At 44.2% G+C, this 25,015-nt stretch overlaps 1 protein-coding gene across 1 annotated transcript in view; it reads left to right on the top strand.

Annotated features, from left to right (window-relative positions):
• The window catches only part of HPGD (15-hydroxyprostaglandin dehydrogenase), a 287,216-nt gene that overhangs the window by 204,585 nt on the left and 57,616 nt on the right, over positions 1-25,015 (top strand). Inside the window, exon 5 of the mRNA XM_078677081.1 lies at positions 10,401-10,477. Within this exon, the coding sequence (XP_078533207.1) occupies positions 10,401-10,477 (77 nt within the window). The remainder of the gene's footprint in view (positions 1-10,400; positions 10,478-25,015) is intronic.

The following is a 25,015-nucleotide window of genomic DNA, read 5'->3' as shown; positions in this document are numbered from 1 at the left end:
CGGTGCAGATCTATCCTTGTGAATTTTGGGAATGAAATAGGCTACTGGCATTAGAGGATTGTCCTTCTTCATGAACTTGAATTCATCCATGGTTATAATGCCAGTGCTCCTCCAAGCCATCAATTTGGAATAGATATCACACTTCGCTTGCTGTACTTGGTTGGCATCCGTCCGTCGGTAGCATGTTCGATCATTAAGTTGCCCCATCGCCACCTCCATGTACATTGTGCGGGGCCATAAAACGACATTTCCTCCTTTGTCGGATTGTCTTATGATTACATTGGTGTTCTTATGCAATTTTTTGATCAATTGATGATAATCAAAGTCACGATAGTGATGCTTTTTGGAAAAAGTGCCTTGTTTAAGAAAAAGTGCTCTTAGTTCTTGGGAAACCCTATCATGAAATAAATCGATGTTGTCTTTTATCATCAGTGGACAAAATTTTGACTTGGGTTTGAATTTAATAGTTATGGTAGAAACATTAATGCCCGCGCCCGGGCTAGATGAAGGCAGAATGGGTTCATCACCCATAAATAAATCCTGTACCAAAATCGAGTCATCTGTATGTGCAGTTAGCGACTGAGTTCCAAAACTGCCATTGCCTTACCTTTGAAGAAGAAGGAACTGCCTTCGAAACTCGTCGGTATAAAGGGATGGAGCAACTGTCACACGACATTGGAAGGCAGGCAGGACGCTTTCCATACCTCGAATAAAGGCATGAACCTAAAATCTGTGCAGTGTGCTGTTCAAGCAAGGGCAACTTGCGGAGCTTTGATATATATATATATATATATATATATATATATATATATATATATCAGATCGGATCAGAGATGTTGCATATGCTGCTTTAGCCATTGTGATGGTCAGTGGCAAATATATGATCCAATCTCAGAAAAAAAAGAAAAGATGCGGAACAATTCTCAACCATGGTCATGTGCAACAAGCTGGGGATATGTCACACGAGTAATTCTAGATAATCTGTAGAATGTCTTTTAGTGTAAAGCCAACCAATATTTTAACAACAATGCCTTGTACTGCCTTTTAGATTGATATCGCATTATAAAGGAACCCAATATAATGGGCATCATCCTAATAGGTTTTGAGGCACTGCCTCCGTCTGAGTTCACTCATCCCCATTGTCTCTTCGTCTCTTTGTAATCATCACTAACACTAAGGAATTCAGGCCACATTCTATATGTAAAACAATAGGCCATACTTCCTTTAAGATTACTGTTGGATTTGCCCATTTTTGAATGATATTCCCCAGACAGGTTTTTTGCTTTCACTACCATTTTTTCCTGCACCTATTTTGTTGCCATTAGGATTCTATGCACTTTACTTCTGCTAATCAGTGGTAAAGTGCTTGGGCTCTTCCTTCCAAACACAGTAACATTGGTATACACCCTATTGACACAATTAAGTTGCTTATATGTCCCTAGTAAATGGTACTTACTACATGTACCAATGGTCTGTAATTTAAATGCTAGAACTGGCCTGAGTTGTGCCTCCCACTAAAGCAGCACTACAAAACATGTCTCCGGCGTGCCATTACAGCCTGTAGTACGGTTTTAAACTGATGTTTCAACCTAGCAAAATAAACTTTTCCCCAGGCCTAAACCTTCCTTTTTAATACTATTAAGACACCCTAGGTTTGAGCAGGCTTCATGGTATTAAAAAAGTAAGACGTGTACTTGCGTTTTACATGTCCTAGCAGCTGAAAACCCAGAAAGTGTTTTTTCACTTCAGCTAGGCCTCTTCAAACAGAGTTAGTCTTTTCTAGATTGAGTGCTTTAAGCCAGAAAACACTGCCAGAGAAGCTCTTATTTGCATGGGTTATTAGTGGTTATGTGGACCCTCACCCAGACCTCTCAAATCCGTAGATTTACACAACAGCTGGTGTATATATAGATGTTATTTATTATGTATAATCAGCACACAAACCTTGTGTATCAGAATGATGAAAAGTATCATTGTAATTTCAGAAGCCATAAAAAAACCAAGACGAATATTAGAAAAAGCTAAAGCATTTTCTTTCACATATCCACACTATCTGTAATAATTATTTATAATATTATCAGACTTCTAATTATGGTTTTGGCTGAATGATTAGTATCCCTCTGAATGATTAGTACCCTCCCGTGCTCCCTTATGCCAAGCCATGTGTTATCCCTGCATTCCCTCAAAATGCTCTCAGGCCTTTAGTCGGATATCGACTCTGGCATTTTTAACAAACCACTACTCTTCATGCCTGACCTTCCCAAATTCATAAGTCTTTTATACTGTTATCCTAATGTTACGCTATGTGGGTGCGGGAGGTAAAGAGGGAGGGACTCTGTACAGATTCTTGTATCTGCATCTCTTTGTGAGCAATCCCTCAGTTAGAGCCCTATCTGAAAGGTTAGCAAGTGTATCAAAACATGCTTCCTTCCACTTTAGTTCTGTGCTCTCCAGAATTGCCTAACTCACTACACACAGCTTTATGGACAGTAGAATGCAAGTATCCTCTTTGCTGGATTTCTGTTATTTTTGATGGCATGACTAATGCCAGCCGGTTTATAAAATGATGTAGTGATCTTGCACACTCTGTTAGCTATAATTACAATTCAAATATTGGTTTTCTTGACCCCAAGCCTTCCACGTACACACTCTAAAGATGTAGGTTGGTCATGTTCATCATACAATTAGGCCTGATTTGTGTGTGACATACACGTAATCAGAAAAAACCCTGCTAATTTAGTCATGGGACTTCACCTGCCAGTGGCCTCAAAATTTTTGTCTTTATATCCCAAGGTCTGGAATGGAATCTCCCCTTGATCCATCTATAGGAATTTCAATGACACTGCTTATCCCCCCACTTCTTGCACTGCCTCACAATCTGTCAAGAAGGGAGATTAACCAAAGGAAGATAAGATGTAGAGCAAGATAAACTTATTCACTCATTTATTGGGTTGAGTAGGTGGTGAGTGGGGAGTACTGGAAGTGGTAGAAAATTTAGTAAACTTAAGCTGAGCATTACACGTCTTATTGTCATTTACTTTTATATGTTTGATGTTAATCTTTGTAGAAACTGTCAGGAAATGGTTGTGAACATTAACATGATTGTTCTGCACTTCTATCCTCCTCGAACTATCAAACATTTGTGTATGATTTTATATTTCATTGACTGGACTAGGTAACACCTATGTGATAACCAAATATACAAGATTCCCTCTATATGGAAGGTTTTGTGAAAGGATGTCAGAGCCTTGAGTCTCTATGGTGGCCACTAGATGAATGATACATTTTTACAAATACAATAACTTGATGAGTAAATATCCAGACAGAATAAATGTGTCCACAATTTGGTTGTCATGCACAGTTTAGCAGTGAGAGTAACTCGATAGCAGTTTTTAGCATTTAGCTTCTATTTCCTCTTTTTACACTTCTTTTTACAAGTCTTCACTAAGCTCTGGGGACTCTGCTCCTCATGATACCAGGACCTTGCTGGCAAACATTCGTGAAGTCTTGTTAAAGGCTATAGTTCACGCCTATTGCTTGCAGTGACCCATTCACTTTGACAATGCTTTTTGATTTAGCTGTTCCGTATCTGCAAAAGGAAAACAATGTCTGTTTGCTGATGGTGATGATGTTTACACTTGCATGTGTCATCATTCAAGGGTGCATATGTGCCATGATACTACGGTGGCTCAGTGTGCTGATGAATATATGCACGTGTATCACCACATATATGTGCTTATGGCGTAATGATGGCACTATTTTTTTTTATGTACTGTTCCAAGATGGCAGAAACACATCTTGGAGTGGTTAATAAAAAATTAATGAATACATGTGTGTGCTTTACGAATGGAGTGGTCAGTAGAAAATTGCCGCTGCTGGACTCTCCCCAAAACTTTTTTCGAGTGAAAGCTGCAGTTGGGTGATGTAAAGTGCTCTGACACCCTACACATGCACTTCCATGGAGTGCTAAAAGTGAAACAAAAATACTTTTCCTGGATATGAACAGCGGAAAGATAAAAGAGACCCATTCAAAAGGATGGTAGCAAAACAGTGGAGGGCCAAACAGAAGAAGAGGAAAGAAAGTCGTTGTATAAGAATCAAGCAACTGAGATTAAGAAGAAAGCCACTTAATGGCATGTGAAGGGCCAGCCCAAATCTCATTCTAAGTATTGGTATGGGCCCTTAGTAGGTCTTCAGCAACAGAGAGCAAAGTTTGTATCAATAAGGTCCCACTTTCTTCACAAGGGCCTCTGCTTCTGTCTCCTCTGACTAGACCCCAATTCGACCACAGCGTTCCCGGGATTTTTGTCCTTTTTACGTGTCCAGAAAAATGCATACCTCATTCATGGACCCTTAGATGAGGGCCTTAGAGCAGTGTGACCGGGGCAGTAGCACCTAGCACTGAGTTCAAGGGCCTGAGTTCCTTGGAGGGGCGCTGTGATAGGAAATAACTTTGCAGAAGGTTCTTTTAAATTGATTTGTTCCTTGTGTGTCCAGCAGGTTTCAGTCAACAATAAACACGTCAAGGTAACGTTGGTGATTAATGTTCCTGCTGCAAATAGATATTGTTTTGTCTAGTGGCAGTTTTGACTCCTCTTAAGGTAGTGAAGAGGGTTAATATGCCTGGGACAAAATATGTGTACTATGTAGATCAAAGAGCTTATGTGCTTAGCTCAGTGGGTTACTTTGTTTGTCAGAGATTATTTTGTTACTTGCAGTCCATACATTATAATCCTAATACAGCAGTATGGCCTATGAACTGTCAAAGTGCTGCATGCAAACTGCATGGTGAAGTTTAGAACGTTATTTAGAACGTTATGCTTTTCCCAGTCTTTCATTACCCTAATGTTGCTAAAAAGGGGTTGGTTTGTATAAAAACACATTCTTATTAGTAAAGCCAACTGCAACCACTTAAATTCGTGTTTTTCAGACCAAACACACTTAAAATATACTGCTTATTATTGGACTACGTGATTCCTACATCTCGTAATCCTCATTGTTTTACGTAACATTTCCCATAGACTGATTTACACACTTGTATGATTCATTGTCTCTTTTTAGTTTATGTGCGATGTAAAGTGCTCATACACCCTACACTCGTATGAATAGCGCTATAAAACAAATAAAATGCATTTGCGATAGGGGCTGTGGTGAGATTTGGGGCACTGTTGGAATGTGATCGTGAGGGGATCCGTGGAGAAGGAGGTCCTGTGGGGTGGGGGGTCGCACCGGACTCTGCTGCGTTAAAGTAGCCCTTCCTTAGACACAGTTTTATCATCAAACTTTTCTAGGTGAGTCTGAGGAAGGGAGGTATTCTGGTCTTTGCAGTGCATCATCAGTTATCCCATTACGAATAACATTATTACTCCCTGCATTCATTTTGACCTCATAACAACAAGATGATTGCAAGCTGTTCATCTTTCACCCTGACATAATTCAAGGGATGAAAGGAGAACACATTGAAGAACGTGCTTGCATGTCTTTTTATATTTCCCAAAAGAAGTGTGTGGAAGAACGTACTTTGTTCATGGCACTTGGTCGAGGTCAGTCTCTGCTTTGGACGTTCGATTGTGCCATATTTTTTGTGTGACTCGCTTACGTTTCCAACCACATTTGGCAACATGCAGACGTTTTCCAGGGCTCAGATGTCATTTGTGAGTCATCTATCCCCGTGTGCTCGCTTCGCAACAAAACACAATGTGTACTAGACTCATTCTACATCACAAAAAGAAAATCATTCTGAACCGGCACCAAATTTCTTTTTTTTCTGTTTGAAATTAGCAGGTGAGAGCCAATGTGTCTGTACTTGTGTTTGCTGCGGAGTCGTGTTAGTCTAAAACGCAAACAAGACATTGCGCCAGACCCCGGAATACTTAACGGAGGACACAAACCGTTTGAAAAGAAAACCTTCAAAAATGGATATAAATCTTGATGAGCGAACAGTCTTGCGTACCTCTTCTCATGAGTACCCACAGAGGAATGACTGGCTCCTGCCAGGATTCACTCATGCAATGATAGTCATCTTTACAAAATTAAATGCTAGCACAATTTCTTCAGGCATTTCCATGAATCAGTAATAAAAGATCATGTTGTAAACATGTTTTAATAAGGGTGGGATTGCCTGGCTAATTACAGCCTGGGGTTGAATTTGTATCAAATTATCTCATGTATGCCAGTTCCACCCATATCTTTCTCCATTTGAGTAACTAAATAATAAAATGTTAAGGAAATTGAAAATAATATATTTTGTGCAGTGCAGCACCGTGAATATGTTATTGCTGACATTCAGGGACAAAGCTTAGTGAGGTTTGGGGCATGTGAATCTCATATTTTCCAACTAACAAAGCAGTGAGTTACAGTTTGTGATTTTGTGGGCATTCAAAGGCTCCTCTCTGACCTTTTCGCACCTTGACAATTGTTGGGGATTTGCTCCAGAAAAGCACTGGAGAAAATCCCCTATGAGGGTAGGAAGAAGAATGGAACACACCACAATTCTGTGGGAGTATATTGAAAGTGGTTTCTCCACAGAGAAAACATTTCCCTGTGGAAACAAAAACGTGCAACTGGAAGTGACCTTTTCCAGTGAGGAAATGTATTGTTTATACAATCTGCAGTTTGGAAAAAGTAGTGTCCAAAAATGTCACTTGACCAAAATATCACATGACTGCCAGTAGTATGCCTTGAAACCTCCTTCTGGCGCAGCTTTCAAAGCCTACAACAGCCAATGTTTGTGTAATAGTAAATGTGCACCCGTTCACAGGAGTGTGACTACTGGTGCAGAGTTACTACCCTTTTGCAAATCGGTCACTCTACAGATTTATGTTCCTGACCTTAAAAATGAACAAGTAAAAAACCTCCTATTGAAATGGGAACACAACAACACTTTTAAATAACAAAGACCTTTTTTACATCAGATTTGGAGAAGAAAAAAACACAAACATTGCAGACCTTTCTCAATGCTGCAGACCCAACTACTAAGACAAGATTGTATCTATTTGGGTGATATAGACACCAAAGCCCCTCTGAAGCTATTCCTGAAGGCACGCCCCTGCTGGCACCTTGAGTCTAAAACTAGCCTGCCACAGCAAGGAAGACCTTTTAATAGAAAATGGCAGCAAAAAAACCAAGTTACGTTTGCACAGGGGCATCTTGGCTCACCTTTCAACCCAGACATCTTACATTGAATTCTCCACAAAGAGAGTTAAAAAGACTCGAAGTTAAGGTAATTAAAACATTATATTTGCCATATGTCTGCTGTTTAGTTTGCTAGATGTGGCATGAACATCAACGAAGTATCATATCTTTTAACCGCTTTTGACTATATTGCATATTGCTTCCCCAATACTGTGCTTCAATGTTATGAAATTGGTTGACTGTTCTACAGGGCTTTTTTTACCACAGGTGGAGCATTAGAGTAATGAAAATCACAACACTTATATTTCATTACTGTTGCGTTTTGATTTGAGTTTCCCAAACATTTGAGGCAGCCAAAAATGTAGAGATGCTTTGATTCTGACAGTATATGATAGTAAAAGCGTATGCCACATGATGCAATGAACAAAATAAAGCAAGATTTCGCTGCGGGACATTTGGCACGAATCATACAGGGTTAACCACCTGTGGGCAACATCACGTGAACATAATAAAAAGTACTAAAAATATATAACAATTAGAACCCACAGTGGTACAGTCTGATCACGGCAGACAATCACAATTATTTGTGTGCAACTGATGATCACTATTGATCTCATTTCACCAAGACTCCTCTGGTTACCTGGTCCAGGTCCCATCGGGAGATAAGATGCACTTGACTTCTTCCCCTGCTCTCTCCAAAAGAAATGTCTGCAGCTCTCCCCTTCAGGTTTGTGTTGGTTCTTCTGGGTGATGGCATTCCCAAACACAATCGAATTTGCATTTGCTCAATACAGCTGGTGGTAATCCGATGTGCTTTCAGTGGCTGGATGGGGAGAGTGGCTTCGTTTCAGGGAAACTTGAGATGAGACTGGAAGGATGATTGTTGGACTTGGTCTAGTGGTTGGCGTGGCTCCTTTCAGTGTTGCGAGATCATAGAGGACATTAAAGTCCCAGTGTAAGTGGGGTACACGTGGTAGATTGTGAACAGTGGCAGCAGATGCATTTGAGTTGGAATTTGGACTGCACACATGTGGAATGGCTGTCTGTTCTCGGAGAACAAGATTAACAAAACAGAAATCTTATTTGGTGCTGGTAATAATTGCTGTAAATACCTGTTGGACCTGGCCCTTTTTGCAGGGATATCTCCAAAGGTTTTGCCTTCCTCTTGTATTTTTCTGACCTACCTCTGAGCACTTTACCACTGCTGATCTGTGCTAAAGGTATGTGCTCTCTCCTGTAAACTTGGTCTGATTGGTCTACATCTGTTTGCCACATTTAATTTATCTGTAAGTCCCTTGTACAGTGGTTTCCATATATGCAGGGCCTTTAACCTCTTCGGTGCTCATGACGAGACCAGCTCGTAATGAGTCACGGTGGAGCTGTGCGCATGACGAGCTGGTCTCGTCATAACAGCGCCGCTCCACCCACGCCGTGATTGATTGGGCGGGGTCGTGACGAGATCAGCTCATCATGAGCACAGCTCCACCGTGACTCATGACTAGCTGGTCTCGTCAGGGGTACCGCGGCGCCGCGCTCACCCCCAGCCCCATGCACCATCGGGGAATTACCCCTGCAGGGAAGGGGTTAAAATAAGTGGTACTAGAGGCCCTGTAGCCCTGCTTTCGCCACCCACAGAAGTAGCCTTTCTCAGGCCTCTACCACTGCAGGGCCTGCGTGCGCAGTTTACTGCCTCAGTGACATGGCATTTAAAGTTACTTGTCAAGTCTGGAACTTCCCTTTTACTACATATAGGTCACACCTAAGGTGGGCCTTAGGTAGCCCTATGGGCACGTTGCTCCTCGCAATTGGAGGACAGACCTTTTGTGCTGGCTGATCATGGGCGTGGCACAAGGAGGTTTCCCCATGAAGGTCGACAGGGTGTGCCCCGCTCTCTGTGTGTGCACATACCTGGGGGCACCTATCTCATTCGGGGACATTGCGGATAGAGCCTCGACGGAGGCCCCTGATTACCGGTGATAATTGGCCGCATTTCAAGAGTTGACACAACTACCATATTCAATGTAGGAGGCACCCAGACGTTTCTGTGCCCTACATGCTGTACTGACTACTATATACAGCTTAATAGGAGCGCAAGAACACTGTGCCCTTGGTTCTCAATGTGATTCTGGTGAACCAGGTGTTTTAATCGTTACTTGTTGCATCTTTGTGCCCTGATGTTGTGATGTATGTTGTTTTTCCCCACATTGCCAGGACTTGCATAGTATGCCCAGCAGTGATGATTTATGTATTATATAACTTGCATTTTAGGCCGTGATGTGTTCTAATGAATGTTGTTTTTGCCCTGCATTTACAGGAAAACGAACATTATTTTAGGATTCGCCTTGTGTGCGCAGTCATGGTGTCTTTATGACGTGTGCAACATATGTCTTTACTTTATTGCGCTAACTGTGATATTTTGACAATTGCCTAGTTGGCAAATTGATTTATGATTTGTGGTTTGGTTGATGCGTTATAAACAATATATTAAGATATCGTTCTAATAATATGGTGTGGATTATCTTTTGTGGTGTGTTTATTGTGGCACCTTGCTTCAGGGATACAACTGACTGCTCTGCCATGCTACCAAGGGGTGAGCAGGGGTTATCTTGGGTGTGTAACTCCTTTCCCATGACTAGAGTGGTGGGTTCTGCCTGACTTAGGTGCATACCCTAGCTAACCAGAAATCCCATTTCTAACAATACCCTTTGGCTTGCCACAGGAATTCGAGAGGAGTGGTGTTCCCCTGCAGCAGGGAGCTATGTAACTACACTGGAACTGTAGGGCAATTTTAAGGTCACATGGCAATTCTGGTCATATTACCTTTTACAATATCATAGTTCAAACATTCCGGTAGACGTGCCTCCTGCAGTAAAATCCAGCGAGATGTAGAAGATGTCCAATTAAATAAATGGCCAGTCCAGGCCTGGTTGTTGCACACTGACTTCTGTGTGACTGGACTATAACAAATAATAAGTCTATGCTAGATGGCTGTGCTCCCTTCTGTGTTGGAACGAGGCGGGGGTCACTCTCGGCTGAAGTGAGGCAATGCTTATCACTCTGCTATGCCCATGAACTGGTTCATTGTGCCCTTAGTTACACAGAATCAACAACTAGCAAAGAAATTCTCTCAGTGAGCTCCTAGCTTAAACATTATAATCTTTAGCCGAAGATATTTAATTGCCTTCTCTGCAAATGTTTTTTGAACAAGATATGTGTGCCACTATGTGAAAAAAATATAAATTATGTTTTTTTTCTTTCTTCCTAAGGTCTTATGCCTGCTGCATACCAACCTGTTTACTCTGCTTCAAAGTTTGGTGTAATTGGGTTCTCACGAGCTATAGCTGTAAGTAAATATTGTTAAGGCAGTGCCGAGGATTAATTCATGCTTTCTTATACATCATTGTTTACATTCCCCCAAAATATTGCTAATCCTGCATGTTGGGATACATCGTCGAAATGTTTATTGTTCGAAAAAACCTGCTGAAGTGTCTACGGTCATGTGTTTGTATAGATCTTTGACGAGGAGCCTTGCATTCCGTTTAACGAAATACGGGGACTGATGGAAGTAATCAGTTCATAAACATACTGTGATAATTGTTCTTGGCCCTTAAAAAACCAAAAAGGGTTCCCAGTGCAAAATGATTAATACTGCTGGAGTAAGTAGAATGAGCATAGATTAGACTTTTCACCTAGTTGACCTAAAAATAAAGCTGGGGAGACCAAATGTTTCCCCAGTATGCTACTACGCCTGTTTTACAGCGGAGCTGGATCTTTTCTTTGTGAAAAAAATGTGACAAGGAAAAATGATAATGTGAGTGCTTTAAAAAAGATTACTGGTTGTAACCTATATTCACTTTAACACATGGCCAAACAGCATCGGTTAAAAACAAGTGAAAACTGACCATTTAGAGTTTTTAATTTGAAACGACGTGTCCTAAAAAGTGTTGGACCACCACTTTTTTGGACACGGGGTTTCAAATAGTTTTTAACATTTAACATTATCACTTTTCCTTGTCGCATTTTTTTCACAAAGAAAAGATCCAGCTCTGCTGTAAAACAGGCGTAGTAGCATACTAGGGGGACATTTGGTCTCCCCAGTAGAACCCAATGATGAAGCATGTCACCGACCAGGTCGGTGAGTGAGGGTTCTTTTAAAGAAAAAATTTATTTTTATTTTTCACCCTATTCTTCTTTCTGTGGCAGTCGTTGTGGGATCATATATTTATGATTTCTTAGTTTTTCTGTTTAAATCATGATGCCTGCTAACTCACGTTGCAACACCAGGTGGAATTGATCAGTCTAGTCTCGGTATATCTCCATTGAATTTATGAGGAATGGGCCCTTACTGGTTAAGCGTTGCATCTTTTTGTCAAGAATATTCCTGTTTTTCGTAGTGGAAAGAGCTCAGGCTTTTCGTCAGAAGCAGTGAGACATAAAACAACATATTGCAGAATGGATGCAAGAATGTGCCCAGACAAACAAGCAAGAACTTATCAAGCTAAGATAAACAAAAATTCCTTTTCCTGACATTTGTCAGTCAACATGGAATAGTTAGACCAGACTCCAAGTTTTGTGCAAGCTTTCATTAACACTGCCACATCCCGCCTCTGAATTTCCCTGTTTTAGTGCCAAGTGTTTCCCACTGAAAACGTACTCAAGTAGCAGCTGTGCCCTGTTCACATTATCAAAGCTAGTCCACATAACAATTCTCCTAACTCTTAACTGTTTCAAAGGTTAAGGCCCATTATGAATTCAAAAACTGTTTCTAAGTAAACCACTGCCCTCTTCAAAGCAATGTCTTCTGTCTACATCAGGGACACATTACCAAAGGAGAACTAATATCCAACTGCCTGGAAACCTTCAACTATGATCAGCTTTGAGTTGAAGGTACAGTTAGTGATCCTAGTCTAATTTATTATTGTTCTAAATGTTCTTCCTAGTGTTTGAACGTACATTGATTATTTATCTACGGTTCAGCCTCCAGCCTTTTAAAAGAACTGGGACAGGGTTTCTTCTTCAGCTGCCTTGAATTGGAACCCCTGTTAGATTAACTAAAGAATAAGCATTTGACTTTAGTATTCCTGGATTTGTAACTTTTAAATCCTGCCCTGGTTTTCCCCCTGTAGACAGTCATCAGTGATAATATATTTTGTGTTAGCCTTCTGTGTCGGCTGCCAAGGATGCTTAATGAAAGCAAATTAAAGTTGGAGGTCTAGGATGCATACATCTGAGTGCCTACACTATTCACAATGTAACCACTTCTCATCTTGCTGTAAACAATGTCGGTGCAGAATAATAACAGCTTGTGCCAGGTTTGTGTCACAAAAGTGAAGCATACAGGCTCAAAATGTTTATTTGGAATTTACTTTCCAGCACCAAACTTTATTAGTGTTGGAAAGTAGCCCTAAAGTCATGCAAAGTAGTGCTAGCATTTACGCTGCTTTGCATCAAGGGGGGGGGGGGTCATATGCACTCACCCATGGTTTTTTACTCAAATCCCTATCTACCAATGTTTATAGACAGTTCTGTGTTCCAAAACATACCTTTTTGAACCTGATGTTAAAAAGGAAAAATATGTTTTTTTCCCAACATTTTCTGACTTTGTATGTGTGCTGGACTGCACAGGACGCATCCAAAGTGAGAAAAGTTTTAAAGTTTGACTTTGAACATGAGAAAGGCACCTTTGCATTATGGTGCAATTGTCTGTGCATTGCACTAGGTGACCTGATTGTGCATCAGCACTGGGGAAGAGAGTAGGAGCGCCACATCTTAGATGGTATGATGTTTTCACTCTCACGCCACGAAGCACTGTAAATGTGGTTGCTGCTCTGTATTGCATCACAGCCTTGTAAACCGGCCCTATCGTTTTTCGATGACTTGTTCCTCCAAGGGAATGGAGGAGCGCCACTCCCCTCCCCACACAGCTGCAGAAAGCTAAAAATAAAATGGCATTGAAAGGATTTTATCACCATTTCAGTTTTCCGGCTTTCTGCCAAACTGAGATAGAAGGGCGGGGCCAGTGCGTCATTGATGCTAGTTGGCAGCAAAGACGAGAAGCCCTTTCAGTGTGGATTGGGCATGTCGGTTTGGACGGCTACATTATTATGACCAAACAGACATGAGCAATTCAGCCTCTTCAACCTGGATGCCATATACTGCCGGGTAGGAGAGCAAGCAGGCCTTCAGTTCTCTTCGGAGCGCTGAAGCAGCCTGATCCAGCCAATCCAGACACTTCTCTCATGCAGTATGGGAGCAGTTTCCCGATTGGGTAAGGAGCTGCGAGTCCTCGCGCTGGAAAATCCAGTAGCTGGCTGGAGGAGTCGGGAGTGGGCTAGAGAACACTGAGGACATGCTGCTGCTAAAAAGGTACATGACATTTATTTTTATTTTAAAATGTTAATGTTTCTTTGTATATTGTTTAATTTTATTTATGACGACTCACCATTTTCATGGGTCAACAAGCGCCACTGTTTAAAGAGGGGATTTACTTGCATTCCAAAGGCTGTCTCTTCCATTGCTTGGTTGTCTCTTTTTTTATGGCTGACAGTGAGTCCAATATTAAGAAATAAAACTAAACTACTCTCCAACATGCACTTTCAAGAAGCATCTTAGTAGGTATTGACAAAGCTTAATATCTCAATCATTTGCATGCACACCCACAACAGTTTTCAGTAGTAATGTAGCAGTTGTATCTTTATTGGCAGTAGCAATGAGAAACCCACCCAACATTGCCCCCGTATTTACTTATTTGTTTGGATTTCTTTATTCACATCTTTAAGAAAGAAAAAGGGGGAGGTATACTCCTCAGTCCAATCAGAATACTTAATATAATGTAATATGACTTACCTTTTCAAGAGCTTACTAGGATATCCTAAATAAATCAAGATATAGAATACAAAACATCCCATACTTGATATCCTGGTAGTCAGAGTCTGATACACAATATCGCATAATATAAAGCCATATCTGCGTAGGAAGCAGAAAGAAAACAGAAAAAGAATATACCCGAGAAAAATCAAAACATGAGAAAGAAGTAAAATGACAAAGATAGTAATATCTAGAAAAAACACCCAGTTCTACAAGCGTATTCATCAGTTTGTCACTCCCAGACTCTTCGAATATCACAGTATATGCAATGGTGTCTTATTTAAACATGCAATAAGTCATCATATCAGTATATGAAGTACTTCATTACATATTTACTGTAACAAAAGAGATTCCAAATGGATTAAAAAATGTATTTCTGATGCGTGCTGGATAATTCAGTCAGTGTTCATGCATAGGACTACTCTTTTTCTAATATCTTGGTATACCCAGTTTGGCTACAGTTAGTGCAGTATCTGACCATCTTTTCAGATGTTGGGTTATGCCCACCACCATTTTAGTGTCTTGGAGGAAGACAGAGGTACATGTTTTAATTCTAAACTGTTAGTGGAGTTCATTGATGCAAGAGCTTTCTGCCAAAAAGTTTGAAACAATTGGCAGGACCAGATTAGCTGCAAAATATCTCCATTATGGTCACCTTATCTTCAACAGTTCAATGTATGAGAGAAACTGACCATACAGAACATTTGGGGTGACCAGTGCCAACCATGTAGCAAGTTGAAGAAGCTAAAGTCCATGATTCTCAAGCAGGTCTATCTAGTGTTCCTCTTCAGAGACTTGCCCCTGTCTCTGCTGCCATTTGGTTCATAGTTGTTCATGCAACAGTTGGGAGTGAAGTTGCTCCAACAAAGTTTAATGCAAGGCTGAAATGACTCCTTTGTATGTGCTCTATCGTTTAAGATATAAGTGCTTAGGACAGTCAGGAAGAGGGTCTGTCCATGGAGAGAGTGTATAGCACAGACAGTGCTTCAATTGAATATATCACCAGCTTTGTCTTCCTTCAGGCTAAATTATTCTTGTACATCACTCAAGGATTTTATGAGGGTAGCCAACAAGAACTTAACAAGTGTTTTCCTTTATCTAACTATTTTCTCCAGTGGATTAGGGAATCATTAATCTGGATGGCTCTATTGATCCAGATAGGTGCTTGGCCATGTGGATGTGCATGCATCTTCAACTGTTTATGAACAGCAGACCACATTTGTGCTGTTTCTAGGACCACCTGGTTCATTGGTGTTTTTAAGGCTTTCGAAGACCTGTAAAACTTTCCAGAGTCAGTTTCCACTGCTAAGATTAGCTGCTCAATGTGAATGCAGTCCGGAAAGTTCAGGTTTTTACAAAAAAGACATGTCAAATGAGTGAGATGGTGTGCCTTACTAGTAAAGATCCATACTGGCAGGTGGAGCTACCCAGAGGTGACATCCTGGGCCTGATTCACAAAGGTAAATGGACACAATTTTGATGTTCACAAACTACAATTTTAATTTTAGTAATAGTAATTTTACAACTGTGAGACTCAGCTCTCATGGCAGAGAATCTGCAGATAAAAAGAAAGTCCTGTCCTATCTTTTTATGTAAAGAGTTCACAGCCCCAACTGCTGTTTCTGTACAGTCGCGAAATTACTATTTGCAAAACTAAACTCATACTTTGTGAATACCTAAAAACATTAAAACGTACACAAACTTGTAAGTGTACCTTCTTGAATCATGCCCTCTGTGAGTTGGCATTTGGTCTCTGTGACTAAGTGCCTCTTTTGGCAGGACTGAGTCCCACATTTTGCCTGGTTATGACATGGTTTCAATTGAAGTGCACAGGGTCCCTGTCAACAAGGTACCCTGTGCCAGTGCTGCTTCCCTAAAAACATTTCCACAATTGGTACTTCTGCCCCCTATAAGTCCCTAGTAAGTGGTAGCCTGTGTCCCTAGGGACTGGGAGCTGGAAAAGGTCAATAACACATCAGGAGGAGTAGCGAGCAGTGTTGAAAAAGTGTCACATGCTCTCTAAGAAAATACTGCCTTCATTCACAAAGTTGTGACATGCTTCATCATTGGGGCTGCTTACAATACACCCCTGCGCAGACCAACGCCTGGGTTGGAGCATAAGAAAGGGGAAGATAATACACAGATAAAAAATAAATTATATCTCAATATGCTTTGGGATCACCGAAAGAAAGTGCATAAAATATATAAAACTAGCTCTGTTCAACGTGATGGGCCGCGTCATGTGTCCACGTCACGTGTTTCCGAGTTTGTTGTCTCCTCCCTCTATTGCTAGGAGACACCGTGTATCCTGCTAATTAGAGCGGGGTCTAGTAAGCAGTAAAAATAAAAATAAAACCAACTTGAGGGTGTATGCTCATTTTGTGCCCCGGTGTTGGAGTATGTCTATTTTAATCTTCCCATTACTATATGGCATGTTAAAAATAAAATGGGTACATATTGATACTCATGAACAACCAATTGGTTTATGAATAATACATTATATTATATATAGGTGGAATGATGATGAGTTTGCAAACCAATAAAATGAGAAGGCATCATGAATGCCTAAACCTAGCTACGCATGAGCTATCTCAGCACGACGAACCCTATTCCAATCATTATTAATTTGTGTACCTTCCCCTACATATAACCAATTGTACATTACTTAGAAATACCCTCAGTTTGGAAATTAGTGTTTCCTTACACTACCTACTTGGTAGAGAGGGTAAATATAACACTTGGGATCTGATTGGTTCTGAAGAATGCCGGTGTGACCCTAAACTGTGGCACTTTCAAACACGGCTGAAACATGTTGACACTTTGGAAGTAAGGAGGGATGAATGGACTCTTAGAACTTCTCCTTTCACCACCATCCTTCATGTTTTTAGACCTCAACGGTGGGTCTAGGAATACAATTTTTGCACAAAAACACCACTGAGCAAGTTTTATATCTTTATACTGCACTTTCTTTCGGTGATCCCAAAGCATATTGAGATATCATTTCTTTTTTATGAGTGTATTGTCTTCCCCTCCCTTATGCTCCAACCCAGGCATTGGTCTGCACAGGGTTGTAGTGTGAGCAAGCCCAATGATGAAGAATGTTACAACTTTGTGAGTGAGGGCAGTATTTTCTTACAGAGCATGTCCCACTTTTTCAACACTGCTCGCTACTCCTCCTGATGTGTTGGTGCTATATGATTGGGGAGGCTGGAGTAGAGAGATTTGCCTCTCACCCTTTCTTAGTGTGTGGAAGCTGAAGAGGGTCCCCTGTGACTACTGCCCTCATTGGGACCATACCATTGCCCCTGCAGCTTACATGCCCCTGTGAGAGAGAAAACAACAGAATCGACATGGCATCCTTCCTGGGTGCCATGCCAGCCAGGGTTACCTGAAGGTATAGGTAAGTAACCACTTTAGCAGGCTTTACAGCCCTAAGGCAGGGTACACTATACCCCAGGTGAAGTCAGATCTACATAAGCAGATATGCCTCTATAATATTAGGGTTCATTCCTTAAAATTGTGAGTGCAAGGGAAGCCATGGAGAGTACATGGGCTGGAAACTCGACAACTCGAGTTCCCCAGCACCATGGTGGCTTCACTGGACCAGAGTGTTTGGCACCAAACTACTCCTCTCAATAAATCCACACTGATGCCAGTGTGCGATTTATTGTACCATGTCCTCACCCACGCACACAAGGCTCTCCACGACCTGGGCCCCAAGTACCTCAACGACCGCCTGACCTTCTACATGCCCACCCACCAGCTGCGATCGACCAGCCTCGCCCTCGCCGCCGTTCAACGCATCTGCAGAGCCACCGCCGGAGGAAGATCCTTCTCCTACCTGGCAGCCAAGACCTGGAACTCCCTCCCCATCCACCTTCGGCTGACCCAGGACCACCTTTACTTCAGGAAGCAACTCAAGACCTGGCTGTTCGTGCAGTAACGTATCCCCCCCCCCCCCAGCGCCTTGAGACCCTCCCGGGTGAGTAGCGCGCTTTACAAATGCCATGATTGATGATTGATTGATGTACTCAAGGGGTACCTCAGCGGTGCCCCCTGAAAAACTACCAACCTGGTGGAGGCAGCCAGCCTCCACCAGACTTGTTTCTGGACCCATGGGTGGAAAGCCCTAGCTCTCTCGGACCAGAACCAATGTACATCTTAGGCAGAGGTGTCACACCTTCTCCCCTAGGATGGGCCAGTGCTCAAAGGGGGAAGCTTCGAAGGCCTACTACCTTGGTAATGTGACCCCCAGCCTTTGCTGCTAGCAGCAGATGGCAGCCCCATGGTTTACACCTCCACTTTGGGTGGGAAAACTTAGAAGAATCTTAGAAGACATCCCTGCAGAGAAGACTGAAGATGACGACTGCCTTTGCCCCAGCCCTACAGGCCTGTCTCAAGCTCCTGCGAACCTGTGGCCTGTAATGCAGCCAGCAACCTCCGAAGCCCTGGGAGGACTGCTGCCTTGAAAAAAGACTCCAATCTCCCATGGACAGTGCAGCAGTCCAGAAGAAACCAACTCCTAGGACTCCGGATGCAGGCGGATCTGCATCTCCTTCCCACTCTGCACGTGACACTCTATCCACAGTCTGAGAGGGTCACCTGTCAAGTGAAGTCTCCTCAGTGATCCTGACCTGCAGTCCAGCATTGGGTGACCTCTCCTGATCTTCACAGTGGCGCCTGCAGTGTGAATCCAGAAGAACCCCTGACCGCATCCAGCTCCGGTAAGAAAACTCCTATGTTGAAAGGCACCTCTGCATCTGAAGTCCCTGGGTCTTGGTGAGCTAAATCAATGGTGCCTCTATGACACCCCCATATCTCAACTTACCTCTGCTGTCATTGGTTTCCCTCCTGCAACTTCCTGTGCCACGTCTGCAACCTGTTGGCCAAAAGAAGAATCTTCATTGAAAAGCATTGGACGCCCGATGCCGATTTTGCACCTTGCACCCTGCCGCCCTGTGCCACTAATGGTATAAATTTGGTGCTGCCTTGAGGTCCCCCCTGTGCTGGTCCTAAGCCCCAAAGCTTGGCCCCTGCAACCCATTTACCTACTTGCAAGCAGTACACAGTCTCTATTGAAAAGCATTGGGCCGAACTCTGACTTTGCCCTCTGCAACCGGCCGCCCGTGTGACATCCAAAGGAGCAATTTTGATACTCACTTGACCCTTGCTGGCCTTTGGTCCCGAAGACTGGAATTGTAAGTGTATTACTTACCTTTGTAACCATGATATTGTTTTCCCCATTGGATAACATTGAACTGTTACCTGATTGCGAAGCTCTTGGTATTAAAAATAAAAAACAAATAAGTATATTTTTCTAAAATTGGTCTGGATCTCCTTCTTGAGTTGTGTGCCCATTATTGGTCAGTGTTGTACAATAAATATCTTACACTCATCTGTGTTTAGGCTTAAGCCTGCTCGTTCACACTACCACTAATAGAGCACTTTGGGTTTTACATCGAGCACTGTACACTTTTGGGGAACCCCTGAACCCTGAACTCTGTAGTGGCATACCATATACAGAGCCAGCTTCCTACAGTCTCCCCAGACGTAGTCTTTGATCATTCGGAAAGCTTATCAGGAGAATTCCAAAAAGATAATCAAATTGATTTTGATTGTCTGTACACTCCCTCATAGTGATAGCCTTAAATGGGTCCAGTGTGTGAAGTCACTAAATCAATCAATCAGTCTCAGAATTGAAAGTGCACTACTCACTCGTGAGGGTCTCAAGGCACTGGGGGGGCAGCAGTTCTGTTGCAGCCGAAGAGCAGGTCTTGAGGGTCTTCCTGAAGGTGCTCAGGGAGGAAGCGTATTTGATGTCGATTGGGAGTTCGTTCCAGGTCTTGGCCACGATGTAGGAGAAGGTTCTCCTCCCTGCTTTGGGTCTGTGGATGCGTGGGGTTTTGGTGAGGATGAGGTTGGTGGATCGGAGGTTCCTTTTGGGTTCGTGGATAATGATTCTGTCGTTGAGGTATTAGGGTCTGGTGTTGTGTAGTCATTTGGGTCCCTTGCTCACTTTGCCACTGGATTAAAGCTAGCCTGGCTGATGACGGCTGATTAGCCGGAAACCAATCCCAGGTTACTTGTTTCCGGTCCAGGGAAGACATGGCTTGGCAGTTCGGGCTGCACTGTTCATGGCTATGTCTGAACTGGGGTGGCGGAGTGAGCTAAAGAAAGATGATGGATTAAACCCAGATCAGTTGACTGGGGGTGAGTGCTTGCAATGTTCAACACTCCGTCCATCATCTCCTTTGGTTTTGCTTTGTTCGCCCTAAGTTGGCAGGGTATGCCCAGACGTGGGTCACTTGCTCACTTTGCCACTGGATTCAAGCTAGCCTGGCTGATGACGGCTGATTAGCCAGAAACCGGTCCCAGGTTGCTTGTTTCCGGTCCAGGGAAGACATGGCTTGGCAGTTCGGGCTGGACTGTTCCCATGAGGCACAGAGTCAGACTGATTTGCACATGGCCATGTCTGAACTAGGGTGGCTAAAGAATGATAATGTATTAAACCCAAATCAGTTGACTGGGGATGAGTGCTTGCAATGTTCAACACTCCGTCCATCATCCCCTTTGGTTTTGCTGTGTATGCATTTGGGGAAACAACCTTTACAATGCAACTTTTACAACGCACTACCATTACAACGAAAGTTTTACAACGCAACATCCATTACATCGCATGCCATTACAACACAACCATTACAACGCATGACACTACAACGCATACCACTACAACGCATGTCATTACAACGCAGTCATTACAACGCATACCATTACAACGCATACCATTACCATCCAACACTTACCCTACTGTTGCACCCCCTGGAGTTAGAATAGTAATTTTTATCCCTACACTATCCAACACTTACCCTACTGTTGCACCCCCTGGAGTTAGAATAGTAATTTTTACCCCTACACTATCCCACACTTACCCTACTGTTGCACCCCCTGGAGTTAGAATAGTAATTTTTACCCCTACATTATCCAATACTTACCAGACATGCAATGTAATCCTATGCGTTCTAATGGAATGCGTTGTAAAGGTAGTTTTTAAAAATTCGATGTAATGGCATGTGTTGTAATGGAATGTGTTTTAATGGATGTTGCGTTGTAAAAAATGTGTTGTAAAGGTATGCGTTGTAAAAGTATGTGTTGTAACGTCATACAACCATGCATTTGTAGGCATGGGTGAGTATCTTAAAAGTGACTCTCTTCTCGATGGAGAGCCAGTGGAGCTCCGTAGGTGTTGGCTGATGCGCTTGTGTGGAGGGATGCAGACGACGAGACTAGCGGTGGTGTTCTGTATAGTCTGGAGCTTGCAGAGTAGGGACTTGTTAATGCCGACTTAGAGGGCGTTACTGTAGTCCAACCTGCTGGTGATGAGTGTGTGGGTGACTGTCTCCCTTGATTCGGGGGAGATCCATTTGAACGACTTATGGAGGATGCAGAAGGTATTGAAACAGCTGGAGACAACGGCGTGACCTATCGGTTCATGGAGAGGGAGGAGTTGAGTATGCTGACGAGGTTTCTGGCGTGGTCTGTGGGGGTTTGGCGGCTGCCGAGGGCACTGGGCCACCAAGTGTTGTTCCATGCTGATGGCGTGGCTCCGAGGACGAGGACTTCAGTCTTTTACGAGTTGAGCTTTAGGCAGCATGAGGGAGAGGATGTCATCGGCATAGGATACTATGCTGAGGCCATACTGTTGGATGATGGTGGCTAGGGGGGCCATGTCGATATTGAAGAGGGTTGGGCTGAGCGATGATCCCTGTGGGACACCGCAGTTGATTTATGTGGGTTCGAGATGAATGGTGGCAGACTGACCCTTTGGCTTCCGGCGCTGAGGAACGATCGGATCCCGTCGAGGGCGGTTCCTCGTATGCCGGCGTTGTGTAGTCTGGTTGCGAGAGTGCGGTGGAAGACTGTGTCGAATGCTGCTGACAGATCGAGTAGAATCAGAGCTGCAGTGTGGGCTTGGTCCAGGAGGGTGCGGATTTGATGTGTGGCAGCGAGTAGGGCAGTCTCAGTGCTGTGGTTGCTGCAGAATCCGGATTGAAAAGGGCTGAGGATGTTGTTATCTTCGATGAACCTTGTTAGTTCTGCGTTGATGATCTTCTCAGCGACTTTCACCGCGAAGGGGAGGAGCGAGATGGGCCGGTAGTTCTTGAGGTCCATGGGGTTTCCTGAGGGCTTCTTGAGCAGGGGCCTGACTTATGCGCATTTCCAGTCATCTGGGAATGAAGGTGGTGTTGATGGTGCACCGTAGTTTGGGTGCTATGGCGCTGGTGGCTCTGTGGTAGATGTGAGGTGGGCAGGGGTCAGTGGGAGCCCCTGAGTGGATGCTTCTCATGGTTGATGAGGTCTCTTCGGTCATGACTATATCCAGGAGGCGATAGTAGGCTGGTAAGCGTTGCCAGAGGGCGGGGTGGCTGTGGAGTCAGGTGTGAGGTTGTTGAAGTTGTCGTAGAGGTTTTTGATCTTCAGGTGGAAGTATGATCCGAGCTTGTTGCAGAGGTCCTGGGAGGGAGTAATGTCCGTGTCTTCACTGCGGGGCTTGGTGAATTCCTGGATGATACTAAAGAGTTCCTTGGAGCTGCTGGAGTGGACAAGGATTCTGTTGAAGATGAAGGTCGTTTTGGTTGTTTTAATGCATTGGTTGTATTCCATCATGGCGTTCTTGTAGGTGGTTAGTTTATTGGCATCTTGCTGTTTCTCCAGGTGTCTACAGGTGCGTCTGGCTTCTTGGAGGTCGGTGGTGAGCCAGGCGGCTTTCCTAGGGCGCTGTTTTTCAGGGTTGCGTAGCGGGGCGAGCTTGTATGCGCATTTGGTGATCCTGGTGTGGAGTTCCCTGGCTGCAAGCTTGGCGTCGGTTGCAATCGTGGAGGCGTTGCGTTTGAGGGTGGAGTTGTTCCTCAGTGACTTTGCTCCAGTTACTTCATGGGGGGCGACGGAGCGAGTTTAGGTGCCTTGGGTTAGTCGATGAGGAAGTGTACATAGTGGTGGTCGGTCCACAGGGGGTGGTGTGGTGTGACTGAAGTGGACGCTATTTCCTCCGGCGAAAATGAGGTCAAGGGTGTTTCCTGCTTTGTGGGTCAGTGCTGTGATGAGTGGTTTTAGTCCGATGTTGGCGAGGTTGTCGTGGTGGGTGGCTGAGTTCGGGTTGCTGGGGTTGTCGAGATGGAAGTTTAGGTCTCCGATGAGTATGTAGGCCGTGGCGGCGATGCCGTGGGGAGCTATGGGGGGCTGTGGGCTGGGGGGGTCTGTAGGCGAGGGTGCCATGGTGTGTGGAGTTGGAGCTGGGCTGTACCTGGAAGTGCAGTTGTTCGCCGGCAGGGAAGGTTTGGCTAGAGGTGGTGAAGCAAAGGGAATTTTTGTGCCGGATGGTGAGGCCTCCTTCCGGGTGGTTGGGGCGGTCCTTCCTTTGGATCTTGTATTCATTTGGGATGGCGGGGGCAGAGGAGGTGTTGGTCCAGATTTCCGTGAAGAAGGCAACATCAGATGAGAGTGAGTCCAGGAGGTTGAAGATCTCCACGGCGTGTCTGTGTATGGAGCGCACATTGAGGAGGATGCATCTTAGGGCATCGGTGAACTGGCTTTGGGTCTTGTTCGGCGTGGACTGCTGGCAGTTGTTGTTCCTTCTGGGGTTCAGTGCAAGGAGGGGGGCTGAGTCATATCGGTGAGTAGTGGGAGATCCAGGGTATCTAGAGCAGGTTACGGTCAGGTTGCGGATGGGTGCTGACGGGCTTGCCTTTGAGTGCTGAAGAGCAACCGCACAGTGTCTGCCATTAAGTAGGGGAGGGGGTAGGCACGAGTAGATGGGAGGCGGGAATGGGCAGGGGGAGGGGCTGCAGGGACAGCAGTGGCAGGGAAGAGAGCCGGGCAACACGGGAAAGAAGGAACGGGGCACAGATAACAACAAAATGAGTGGCAAATCACAAAAACAACAGGTGGCACTGTACACAGAGTCAAACAGGTAACAGCAAAAAGAGTGGGAAATAACCAAGACAACAACTGGCAAAGGGCACAGAGTCAAAAGAGATAACAGCAAAAGGAGTGGCAAATAACCAAGGCAACAAGTGGCACCGGGCACAGAGTCAAAACAGATAACAGAAAAATGAGTGGCAAATAACCAAGACAACACGTGGCACAGGCACAGAGTCAAAGCAGATCACAGCAAAAGGAGTGACAGATAGCAATAATGAACAAGTGGCACAGTTACTTTTGAAGCACAGACAGCAGCGCAGGATGCGTTGACCGGGCTGGAACGATCTGGCAGGCAGGGGTGGGCACCGCAAGGAGCAGACTGCAGTGGCCTTGAACCCCGGGGAGGAGAGAAGACCACAGACTCAGCAGCGAGGCAAGGCACAGCGGGGCTGCTGGGGATAGAGTGGATCTCCGACCAGGGTCAGAGGTCTTGCTCGCGTTCCCCCACAGCGGCCACCATTAAGTAGGGGAGGGGGGAGGGACGAGCAGCTGGGAGGTAGAAACTGGCGTGGGCTGGGGGAGGGGCCGCAGCAGTGGGGAAGAGAGCAGGGCACGCGAAATAGAAGGAACGGGGCACAGATAACAACAAAATGAGTGGCACATCACAAAAACAACAGGTGGCATGGGTGCATGCAGGGGAGGGCACCGGAAGGAGCGGACTGCAGCGGCCTCGAACCCCAGGCAGGGGAGAATACCACGGCATCAACGGCGAGGCAAGGCACAGCGGAGCTGCTGGGGATAGAGCGGATCTCTGACCAGGGTCAATGTTTTCACCACAAATAGTACACAATTTAGGAACACTACAGCTATTAACAGAACTGCTAACTTATAAATACATTTCAATGTGTGATGTGGAAGTGAGGGCTTGGAGAGGTACATACGAAGCACTGTGTTCTCTCCCTTCCCAAAAACAAAAACAAATAAAGGGTCATTGAGTCTGTTGCAAATGTTTTCACACCCCTTCCCGGACATAGGCTGCTTACAGCTTTAAAGACAACCTGGAAGACCATTTTGTGTAGTGGTTACCGGCTCATCT

The sequence above is a fragment of the Lissotriton helveticus genome, chromosome 2_1 (assembly GCF_964261635.1).
Source record: "Lissotriton helveticus chromosome 2_1, aLisHel1.1, whole genome shotgun sequence".
Classification (NCBI taxonomy): Eukaryota; Metazoa; Chordata; class Amphibia; order Caudata; family Salamandridae; genus Lissotriton; species Lissotriton helveticus.
The sequence above is the reverse complement of the archived record's forward strand: the minus strand, read 5'-3'. Positions and strand labels throughout refer to the sequence as shown.